The sequence below is a fragment of the Engraulis encrasicolus genome, chromosome 17 (genome assembly GCF_034702125.1).
Source record: "Engraulis encrasicolus isolate BLACKSEA-1 chromosome 17, IST_EnEncr_1.0, whole genome shotgun sequence".
NCBI lineage: Eukaryota > Metazoa > Chordata > Actinopteri > Clupeiformes > Engraulidae > Engraulis > Engraulis encrasicolus.
In genome coordinates this window covers 36,155,357-36,167,856 of record NC_085873.1, presented here as the reverse complement: position 1 = coordinate 36,167,856, position 12,500 = coordinate 36,155,357, and the positions used below count along the sequence as shown (strand labels likewise).

Below are 12,500 nucleotides of genomic sequence, written 5' to 3'. Positions count from 1 at the left end.
AGGGCGGACAGTCGGAATCTTCATGAAGCGTAAACACACATGTCCATCAGGACGAATCACATGAGAGATACGAGAGCCTCGCTTTACCCCTACATGGCATTTACACACACACACACACACACACACATGCAAGCGCGCACACACACACACACACACACCTTGCTTTTCCCCTACATGGAATTCACACACACACACACGCACACACACACGTGCACGCACGCACGCACACACACACACACACACACACACACACACACGCACACACACACACAACTACTGCAGCGTATCGGACACTCCACCACACAGCGGAATTCATGCCTGTACACACACATATGTGCATCCATCATAGCACACACACCAAACTCACACACACACACACACACACACACACACACACACACACACACACACACACACACACACACACACACACACACACACACACACACACACACACACACACACACACGCACACACACACACACACACATGCAAACAGCTTCCAGATTAGGCTGCTTTTCCTGAATCCCGATACAGTCGGCCCAGCAGGTAGTACCTTTCATAGGCACCGACCCCCCCACACACGCACGCACGCACGCACACACACACACACACACACAGCAGGTAGTACCTTTCATAGGCACCGACCCCCACACACGCTCACGCACGCACACACACACGCACATGCACACGCATACACGCACACACACAGCAGGTAGTACCTTTCATAGGCACTGACCCCCACACGCACGCACCCACGTGCACACACACACACACACACACACACACACACACACACACACACACACACACACACACACACACATACACACACACACACACAGCAGGTAGTATCTCTCATAGGCTCCAACCCCCCCGAGGGCCAATTAAGCCCAAAGGCAAAAGAGCAAAGAAAAGCTCAAAACAGGAAGTGAGCCTGGCCAACAGGAAGTGAGCGGGGCGCACGGCGAGCATTACTGGAGACCTCATCGTAACCTTCCTATCGACCAGCAGTTATGAAATGGGCACCGTATTCATAACTGTGCAGTGTATCATGGGAGCAGGGGGGTCGGAATATGGGACCCACTAGTCTGACGCCCTCTCGGTACTTCACATGGAAATCAAACATTTCAAACAAGCAATTTAAGGTTAGGTTTAGGGTTAAGGTTAGTGTTAGGTTTAAGGTAAGGCTTAGGGTTAAGTTTAGGGTTAAGGTTAGGTTTAGGGTTATGTTTAGGTTTAGGTTTAGGGTTGTATGACGTAAGCGTTAAGTACCAAAAGGGCGTCGAATTAGTGAGTCCCTCGGAATATAGTTAGAGTGTAGTGGAAAGCGCGCACATCCAGCAAAAAAGCATCAGCAGGTGCCAAATCAAAAAACTGTCATGCCTGAAGAAGATCTATGATCGAAACGTTGCTCCAAATAAATGAAGTCTTTTGCAAGCAGTGTGCAGATCCTTTCCCACTCCTACATAGGTCAGAATATAGTTCCCATTACCACACGGGAATTGACCCCTCAGGACCAGCCTCATACTGTGAAACAAATGCTGCCAGTTAACACTAGAACTACCAGGATTTTTCTGCCTACCTAGAAGTACCAGAGAGGGGTCATTTGACCCGGCGGCTTTTACCTAATACACTAATCACTCATTTTGTTATGGTAATGAGGCTGTTAGGGGCCGTGTGTGGGGTGAGGGGGTCACACCTTACAGTGCTAACAGCCAAGACAAACAGGGACAGACAGCTTCTTCCCAAGGGCTGTCAGCCTCCAAAATCACCACAGGTAAATAGCAACTTGCATGAAGATATCAGCAGCAAAGACAGATAGCACAGTTTGGCGGACAGTGTGCTACAGTTTTTCTCCATTGGTTTGGCTCATTTCTTGAAACTGAGATGTCATTCTCAAAACATGGACAAATTCCAAAAATAATTTGCAGTTCCTCACAACAGAATGGCATTTATCATTGCTTTCATCAAATTTCAAATGCTTTTGTATATGTCTCAATCATTTAGTACATCCTTGCAAATGGCTATGTACAAGTATCCTACAGTTATCAGCTTACATTTAGTACAATTTTCAAATGAATGTACCTTGCTGATCTATCCCAATTGGTTGATTCTCAGTGTAATGGTTGTCCTGAAAACATGTCAGCACATTTTCTTCATATAAGTCATCAATGAACTTGTGAATGTCCCATGTGATCATGACGTATCATATGACTGCAACCAGATAATGGTTGAATTACAGTTTTTCTCGATTGGTTTGGCTCATTTCTTGAAACTGAGATGACATTCCTATAACCATTGGGTCATTTGGCCAAACATTCTTACACTTCTGCACAACAGTTCAGATAACTAGCAAAATGTCATATACCTCCCAAAACACCTCATTCTTGTATCAGCACTAAACCGTCTCACATATAAATAGTCAGTACCATCAAAATGGCATAGATCTTTCTCAATTGCTTTGGCTCATTTGCATTCATTTAGTCCTTCTGTCAAAATAAACTGGATGGTTCAGCATAACTACTTGGATCCTCATCGCTCGCTCATATCACCCCAAAAACAGTTTACCCATGTGTCAAAACTAAATTTCTTCCCCACATATATCATCAGTACCCCCAAAATAAATTGTCCCTTTGCCATTGTGTAAGCACTGCCAGTCAAAATGGTTAGGTGTTTTATCTACGTTCAGCTAACAGATTTCGACTATGTATAAAAATGAAAAAGTGAGTGGAAACATTGAAGTTTGACAACACAGATAATTTATCAAGGACATTTATCAGTCACTTTCTTTACTGTAAATTCATATACAGAAAGTAATGCCCATATATCACAGGTTTCTCATGGGTTTGGCTCATTTCTCAAAACAGAGATAACATTCACAAAATAACATGGACAAATGCCAAAGCAACTAGCAATTGTTCAAAACAGAATGTCGTTTGAAAAAATGTCATGAAATTAGCCAAATAACAGAGGAAAATATAGTATACACCAGGGGTGTCAAACTCATTTTGGTCCGGGGCCGCATACAACCCATGTGGACCTCAAGCGGGCCGCATTACTAACATCATCGCAAAAAAAAAAAAAAACGTAAAGCAGTGGATTAGTGTTCAGTACTATCACGTTTTAAGTGTGTTGAATATGTAGAAAGCAATGCAATACTGATAATCCTATGCAAAATTTCCTTGACTTCATTCATTCATTGGCAACCGTCAATTAATTAAATATGGGACAGTTCATTTTGGCAGGGGGTCTGGGGGTGTACCCCCAGAAAATTTTGTATTTCTTATATGTAATTTCCTGCATTTTCACGCATTCTAACATCCCGTTTCCAGTTTGAGCTTAATAGGAACCAATACAAATCCTATTATATTTATTATTTAATTACAACCAATACCAATACAATACGAATAAGAAGTATTAACATTTTATCTCTATATATGAGGTCTATAATATATGAGCTTTATGAAATGCCTGTTACAGTACAAATTCACTATATATATTAGAAGTGTGATGTGCACTTTACTACATATATACAGTGTAACAGAGGGACCATTGGGTTAATGTCATGCAGGTTTCGATTTTGCCCCGACGGCCGTAATTGCGCATTTCGGTTATTTCATTAAAAAAAAAAAAAAAAGTTAAAAAAAAAAAAAAAAAAAATTTTTTTTTTTTTTTTTTTTTTTTTTTACATCCGGGCCGGATGGAACCCTCCCGCGGGCCGGATGCGGCCCGCGGGCCGTATGTTTGACACCCCTGGTATACACGGTTGTAAAATTATTTTCTACTAACTAGAAAAGTTACAATACCATCTGACCTGTTGAATATTTACTATGTAGGCCTAATGAAATTCTTAAAATATGATGTCCTTGACTGTTTTGGGAATTGCGTAGACCACTTTGCATATGATGACTTACACAATGAAATAATGCTGACGTGTTTTGGAGAGGGCAACCATTAGACTGAGAATTGTCTAATTCGTTTAGATAAGCAAGGTCAATTTATTTGGAAAATGTGCTAAATCTATGCTGAATGTGTCAACTGAAGGGTATTTGTACATATCCATCTGCAGAGATGTACTAAACATTTGAGACATGTACAAAGCATTTGATATCTGATGAAAGCAATGACAAATGCCATTCTGTTTTGGGAAATTGCAAGTTGGTTTGGGGATTTGTCCGTGTTGTTTTGAGAATGTCATCTCAGTTTCGAGAAATTAGCCAAACCAATCGAGAAAAACTGTAACGTGTGAATCTCCCATGCCATGTGACCATAACGACTCATGTGAATGCAACCTGGCAATTGTTAGATGGATAAATACCAGTGCATGTGGACTACTGCTTCACTTCCCTCAAGAATTTTGTGGTGAAAGAAGCTCCTATCCCAGATGCAGAGATACAGCACTCAACAGGCATTGGAAATGATCCACACACACACACACACACACACACTGGGTCTTTCTCAAATGCAAGGCCAGTGTCCTTCCAAGTGTATCAGCCTAATTAGTCACGCCCAGTGATTGGATACTTTTTGGTGAACTCTACAGAATATCCAATCACTGGGTATGACTAATAAAGGGTATCCAATCACTGGGCCTGACTAATTAGGCTGATACACTTGGAAGGACACTGGCCTTGCATTTGAGAAAGACCCTATGTGTCTCAAGTGACAGCTGTGAGGTGTTAACAGCTACATTTCCACAACAAAAAGAGTGTCCGCAGGGGGTCCAAAGGGTCAAATGACCCCCTTGTGGGGCTTTTAGGTAAAAAGGTCAATTGACCCCTCCGTGGTAGTTCTAGTGTTAAACGTAACAAAGTAATTTGCCCTGCTGCCTTAAGTTGGTGAGTTAACTCATCGTAAACCTTCCTATTGAGTAGCAGTTATGAAATGGGCAACGTATCCATCACAGTGGAGTGCAGTGCATTTAGTGGAGTTACATTGCATTTGGCAGAGGCTTTTTTGTTTTTTTACCAAAGCAACTTACAATCGAGGACATAATCATAGCATACAACACTAGCAGGTACAAAGTGCACAGGAAATATACAGAACAACAAGTGCAGATGCTAAGTTCGTTTTTTTTGTCCATGTGCATCATGGATAGCCTGATAAACCAGACTAAATGTGGATGTCTAATTTAGTCTGGCCTCGATGCATAATACATCCGAAGATTGTTGATGAGAACAACCTTCCCTCAAAACGCTGCCCGCTTTGATTCAAAACACATCTTTGCGTTATAATTGGTTTGCCAGATTCATGGCATTCTGGCTTCATTGAATCATTATGCGAGGCCAGACCCACCCGTAGACAAAACATTTTGCCGTCCAGCGGGTGGCGCTGGTTCACCAGGCTACATCATGGAGCTAGCCTCGCGCGCCATTCTACGTACTTCCGCCAAGACACTTGGCTCCGCACTACGTCTGGTACCTGTCCTCTGTGGAGCGATGTTGACCGGTAGGATTTTCGCCGGTGTTCTGACAAACGGTCATACATTGTAATTTTATCCTACGGTAGGATGATCTGTCAGACATGTCTGTTAAACTGTCCTACATCGCCATAGATAGACGTCAGACATGTTTGTTCAACAACTTATAAGTTAAATCCTGATTTTTCCGAAAATGTCCTTCCTGCTTCCTGCTACCGCGTCAGATCAAACAAAGTCCAGACCATGAATACGAAATGAAAATGGTAGTATTATGGGATGGTCTGGACCAGGCTATCATGGAGCAGGGGACCAGAAAATTTACCTCACGGGAATCGATTCGCCAGGAACAGCCATAGGGTTGGCCTCACACTGTTAAAACATTGCTGCCATAAAGCTTTCAAAAGTAAGTTGCCCTGCTGCCTTAAGTTTGTAAGTTAACGCAACTTGAGAAAGTCAGGAGTTGAGTTAAGTCTCAAGTTGAGTTAACTCACAAACTTATGGCAGTAGGGCAACATACTTTTTTTACGTTTAACTGCCTTACAATGTTTTACAGTGTCAGCTTCAGTCTACTCTAACACTTATGCACAGACATGCAGACACACACACACACACACACACACACACACACACACACACACACACACACACACACACACACACACACACACACACACACACACACACACACACACACACACACACACACACACAAACACACACCTACCCCCTCACCCACACACACACACACACACCAAAGTGCAAAGCATCTTCCCCCTCCCCTCGGCCACCAATCCCCACCCGGCCTCCTGACCTCTCGGTTGCCCTAGAGACCCTAATTTAGTCGTGCCTTGTAGTTAGCGCATACTTACTGTATCTCTGCCCCCCACTCTCCACTCCCACCTATCTCTCTCTCACACAACACCTCCAATGATCTTATGCTATAGCGCAGTGTTTCTAAACAGGGGGTGCCGTGGGCCCCCCTCAGGGGTGCCGCGGAAATGTGACTGATAAATAAATAATGTAATATGATACATATTTGTCTAAATTGATAAGTTACGGCTTGTTGGTTTGGGGTGCCTTGACATTTTTCATGAATTGAAAGGGTGCCTCGCCTAAAAAAAGGTTGAGAAACACTGCTATAGCGCCCAGTGCAGTGTCTCTCATTCACTCTTTCACACACTCTTTCACTGACTGTTAAGTCTCTGTAGTCAAAATGTCGTTTTTGACTCTTGTGAAACCTCCAATGGTCTTATGCCGTAGTATACGCCAAGTGCAGCTCTCTCTCTGACTCACTCACTCTCTCATTCACTCACTCACTCACTCACTCACTCACTCACTCACTCGTTCACTCAGTCTCTCATTCTTTCACTCACTCACTCACTCACTACTCACTCACTCACTCACTGTGAGGTCTCTGTAGTCAAAATATCTTTTTTGACTCTCGTGACATGATTTGACTGTTCATCCTGATGCAGGCCTTACTCAGTAGTATTGTCGGTACAGGCTCTCTTTCTCCCTCTCCCTTTCTCTCCCTCCCTCTCTCTATCCTATTCCTTACCTCTCTTTCTCTCTCTTCGCTCTATCCCCTGTCCTCTCTCACACTCGTCTTCCGATGGTCTTACCCAGTAGTATTGTCAGTACACTACAGGGTCTCCTCTCTCTCTCTCTCTCTCTCTCTCTCTCTCTCTCTCTCTACTGTAGCTCTCTTTCTCTTTCACTCAATCTCCATCTCTCTCTCTCTCTCTCTCTCTATCTCTCACTCTCTCTCTCTCTCTCTCTCTCTCTATCTCTCACTCTCTCTCTCTCCCCTTACCCCTCTCTCTCTCTCTCTTCTCTCACACTCAAACTCTCTTCCACAACTAAGTTCTTACCCAGTAGTATTTCCGGTACAGGGTCTCTCTTACTCTCGCTCTCGCTCTCGCTCTCTCTCTCTCTCTCTCTCTCTCTCTCTCTCTCTCTATCTCCCTCACACACTCTCTCTCTCCCCTTACCTCTCTCTCTCTCTCTCTCTTCTCTCACACCCAAACAACTCTTTTCCACAACTCTTCTTACCCAGTAGTATCGCCGGTGCAGTGTATCTCTTACTCTCGCTCTCGCTCTCGCTCTCTCTCTCTCTCTCTCTCTGTCTCCCTCACACACTCTCTCTCTCCTCTTACCTCTCTCTCTCTCTCTCTCTCTCTTCTCTCACACCCAAACAACTCTTTTCCACAACTCTTCTTACCCAGTAGTATCGCCGGTGCAGTGTGTCCCTCTTGGGGAGCCGTCCGGAGCGCAGGGCGGCGAGCCAGATGCAGCAGGGCTCCGGCCCGCTACAGTCCACCCCCACCGGGAACTCGAAGCACCAGCGCATGCCCACCGGCGCCGGGCAGCTGGAGACGCGACGCTGCTGCGTCCACATCTCACACATCTCTTACACACACACCCAGCCACACGCTAACGGGTGGGTGGACACACACCCACACACACACACACACAGACACACACACACAAACGGTCCTGTGTGTGTGTGTGTGAGTGTGATTGTGTGTGTGTGTGTGTTGTAACTCACTACCTGAACTGAACTGTGGTAGAGTTGAAATGGTGGGCGGGGGGGGGTCACGACAGTTTGTGGCCCGAAATGTTCCCTCAGGACACACACATTGCTGACACACACAGGTGTGTGTGTGTGTGTTTGTGTTTGTGTGTCTGTCTATGTATACGTCAACAGACTCAACCCCCTCGCCCCTTTACGCAGTACAGCAAATGCCCACTGCTGCACTTTACGAAGTCAAGGTGTTATGAGTAAGGAGTACACTACGGTTTATCTGGTTGTTCCCTGTGTTTGAATTGCGGTACACACAGACGATCACATTTGCATACAAAATCCTCCAGTGGACACATGTTGATGCTTGATGCTGCAAAGCCCCTGGCTTGATATTCCTCAAAAGGAAGTCTGTCTTTCAAGTGGCGGATGTAGGCGTCAGTAAGGAGGAAGGAACGAATGCCATCGCAAGAACATGGTTAAAGAACTGTTTAAATCATAGATCATAATTCCGTTTGTCGAAGTCCCCAGTCTCTCAGGTGTTCCAGCACCAATTCCCAACAACGCGCATCGCCACCGACGTTCCCAATTGCTCCTTCAGAAGCCGCCATCTTGTATCTAAGTTCACAGCCAGGGTCTTTGAGCCAGTTGCAAACTACTGACTCTTGTAGTCAATGCTCTGCAGTGTAATGAACTGCCATCTTGGATCCAAGTTAAAGTGAGTCTTTAAAGACAGTTGCAATAACTGACTCTTGTAGTCAATGCTTAGCAGTGTAAAGGCCTGCCATGTTGGCTCAAAATTAAAGCAGGTCTTTAAGTCAGTTGCAATAACTGACTCTTTATGTCAATGCTTGACAAGGTAGAGATTTCCCATAGTGGCTCTGCCACTAAAGACTCTTGAACATTGCAGAGGAGCAGAGGAGCACAACCGGGGCCATCTTTGACAACTCAGCATTGCACCAGCAGTACAGACATACAGTACAGTCAGAGATTCTTTAAGTGTATAGAGATATGCCAATGTAATAGGTTGCTATGGGCACCTAACATGACCAGGTTCCGGTCTGCCTAAAGGGGCGTGTCATAATACTCCTAGCATTGAATAGAACAGTCCTTAGGTCTGCCTAGGTCTGCCTAAAGGGGGATTTTCCCCCCTCCCCCTTGCAATAATAGAACCCGGAAACAATGGGCCAATGGAACCTCTCTCTCTCTACTCTCTCTGGTGCAGTTCCTTCCACAGCTTGTTCCAACCAAACTCCCTTGTAAGTAACCACCACCACGGTCCTGGAACGCTTTCCTTTAGGGAGTTCTGGGTTCTGGAATCTCCTTTGTGGAATTCTTCTTCTGCATTCCTCAAAAGAGCAAAGGAAAAAAAATCCCCCTTTGGTGGAAGTAAATATCCTGGATTCTGAAATCAATGAAGTCAATGAAGTTCAGTTAGGTTAGTTAGTGTATCCAATTCTCCAGGTGTGGTCAAGTGGTGGTTAACTAACTTTTGTTTCCCACCAAAAAAGAAGATGGTGTCCACCCAACAACAGCTACAGGCAGAAAAAAAAGAACAAGAAGGGCACATACCACTTAGGCAGTGGTTAGCAGCATAGCCGGGTTTGGCTAGCGCACATGACTGTTGCCGCTGCTGCTGCTGCTGTTGCTGCTGCTGCAGTTGCTGCTGCTGCTGCAGTTGCTGTTGCTGCTGCTCCTGTTGTTGGGAGCGTGCCGCCGATCATGCTACGCTCAGACAAACAGCTGATCTCACCCCCTCTAGGCACGGCTCATCTCCGCTCTGGTCCATCCAGCAGCACCCCCGCTTCCACACACCACCACTACCCCCACCACCACCACCACCAAAGCCCCCTCCTCTCTTCGGCTCTACTCCCTCTCCACCACGGACAGCAGGGCAGACCTCCAGTCCGGACCTCCACACATACGCAGCACACGCGACCACTGAGCCTTGTTAAGTCCGCTTGCTTGCCTGCTTGCTTGCCTGCTGCACGCTTCTTCTCGTTCTCGTCGTCCTCTGTTATCTGGATCTCTGTTGAGGGTTAGGGCTGCCTGCCTGCCTGCCTGTCTGTTACCCCCCCTGGAGCACAACAGCCAGCCGAGCCGAAGAGAGGAGAGGATGAAAGTGGAAGAAAACCAGTCCAACCAGTGCTCTCTCCCTCTCCCTCTCCCTCTCTCTCTCTCTCTCTCTCTCCCTCTCTCTCTCTCTCTTCAAGACGAGGGAAGTCCAAACTTTGAGGTTCTTCTCTTTGAGATTCTTTCTCTTTTTGTTGTTGTTGTTGTTGTTGTTGTTGTTGTGGCCGTCTCTCTTTTTTCCTTTTCAGGATTCAGCAGCGTTGGGAATGTCCAGTGGAAGCAGAGCAAAGCAGAGCAGAGCTAGAGCTACCATGCCATTAGGGTTCCTCTTCTCTTCTCCTCTCCTCCTCTTCTCCTCTCCGCGCTCCCTTGTTTCCTGGGACTGTGTGGTCACCACAACTCATGTGTCCAGTGTTGGCGGAGAGAGAGCAAGAGCCAAAGTGTAGTCTCTCTCTCTTCTCTCTTCTCTCTCTCTCTCTCTCTCTCTCTAAAAACCTCTTTTCCCTTTTTTATCCTGGTCGTCTGTGTAGATTGTAAAGTCCAATTTTGACGTCCGTGTCCAGTGTTGGCAGAAAGAGCTTCTCTATCTGTCTCTCTCTGTCTCTCTCTAAATCTCTCTTTTTCCTTTTTTGAATTCTGGTCTGTGGAGATTGTAGAGTCCAATTTTGACGTCTGTGCCCAGTGTTGGCGGAAAGAGCTTCTCTCTCTGTCTCTCTCTAAATCTCTCTTTTTCCTTTTTTGAATTCTGGTCTGTGGAGATTGTAGAGTCCAATTTTGAAGTCTGCGGTGGTTTTTCAGTCGGATTCTCCCACTGCCTTGGTGTATGGTTGCGTTGCTCTCAGCTCTCAGTTTGCTGTCTCCCGTTTAGTGGTAGTATGCCCACACTCTTTCTCTCCGCTCTGCTCACTCTCTCTCTCTCTCTCTCTCTCTCTCTCTCTCTCTCTCTCTCTCTCTCTCTCTCTCTCTCTCTCTCTCTCTCTCACGGGGGCAGAGTTTTCCACTCTCCACAGAGTGAGTGTTGCCTCTCTCTCGGCAGTGCAGTGCGAAAAGCAGTAGTCCTGCTCATCAGCTGGTGGGCTCCCTGCGTGCGTTTGCTTTGCTCTTCCCCGTTCACTCCATCCCTCCCTCTCTCTCTCCCTCCCTCTCTCTCTCTCTTTCTCTCTCTCGTTCTCCGCCCCTCTCTTTCACACTACTCTACTCTTTCCACTTGATTCTCTCTCTCTCTCTCTCTCTCTCTCTCTCTCTCTCTCTCTCTCTCTCTCTCTCTCTCTCTCTCTCTCTCTCTCTCTCTCTCTCTCTCTCATGCACACTCTCCTACCCCCTGTTTAGCCCGACAGTGTGGCTGCAAGTTGCTCTTTTTCATAAATGCTCTCTCTCTCTCTCTCCCTCGTTCTCTCTCTGCCTTCCCTGTCATTTTTCTCCCTTTTTGCCGTTCTCTCGCTCCCACACTCTTCTCTCGCTCGCTGTCTCCCACTCTTTCTTGCACTCTTGCTTCACCCACACACTTACTTTTTTCCCTCCTTCTCTATCCCTCTCTCTCTCTTTCTCTCTCTCTCTGACCTGCTCTCTGACATGCTCCCCACTCCCTCAGTCACTCATTCTCTCTTTCTGTGTCTCTCTGTTATCCTTCCTCTCGTTCTTTCACTCTTTCGCTCTCACTCTCTGTCTTGTTCTCTCTCTGTCTCTCTGTCTTCTTCTCTATCTGCATCTTTCTTAGCCACTCTCTTTCTTTTTTCTCTCAATCTCACTCTCTGGGTGTCTATCCTGCTCTCTCTCTCTCTCTCTTTCTCTCTCTTTGTCTCTCTCTCTCCCTCTACATCTCTCCCTCTCTCCGTCTCTCTCTCTCATTTTCTCTCCACGTCTCTCTCTCTCTCCCTCCACGTCTCTCTCTCTCTCCCTCTACGTCTCTCTTTCTCTCTCTCTCCAAGTCTCTCTCTCTCTCTACGTCTCTCTCTCTCTGTCTGTCTCTCTCTCTCTCTCTCTACGTCTCTCTCTCTCTCTCTCCAAGTCTCTCTCTCTCTCTCTCCACGTCTCTCTCTCTTTCTCTCTCTACGTCTCTCTCTCTCTCTCTCTCTCTCTCTCTCTCTCTCCGTCTCTCTCTGTCGCCTCTTCTTAGTCTCAGACCTGGTCATGGCTGCTGGCTCCCTGATATTACTGAGCAGCAACACTGAATTTAGGACACAAGGGGCCACGTGTCTGTCTCTGGATGTGTGTGTGTGTTTGGGACTGTGTGTGTGTGTGTGTGTGTGTGTGTGTGTGTGTGTGTGTGTGTGTGTGTGTGTGTGTGTGTGTGTGTGTGTGTGTGTGTGTGTGTGTGTGTGTGTGTCTGTGCATGTGTGGGTGGGTGTCTGTGTGTGTGTGCGTGTGTGTGTGTGTGTGTGTCTGTGTGCGTGTGTGTGTCTGTGTGTGTCTGTGTGTGTGTGTGCGTGTGAGTGTGTGTGTGTGTGTGTGGGTGTCTGTGTGTCTGTGTGTGTGTGTGTCTGT

The 12,500-nt window shown here is 46.2% G+C and overlaps 1 protein-coding gene across 1 annotated transcript in view; it reads right to left on the bottom strand.

Moving 5' to 3' along the window:
• The window catches only part of arhgap23b (Rho GTPase activating protein 23b), a 78,581-nt gene extending 68,431 nt beyond the window's left edge, over window positions 1-10,150 (bottom strand). Inside the window, exon 1 of the mRNA XM_063220712.1 lies at window positions 7,644-10,150. Within this exon, the coding sequence (XP_063076782.1) occupies window positions 7,644-7,829 (186 nt within the window). The 5' untranslated portion in view covers window positions 7,830-10,150. The remainder of the gene's footprint in view (window positions 1-7,643) is intronic.
• Between the last annotated feature and the right edge of the window lie 2,350 nt (window positions 10,151-12,500).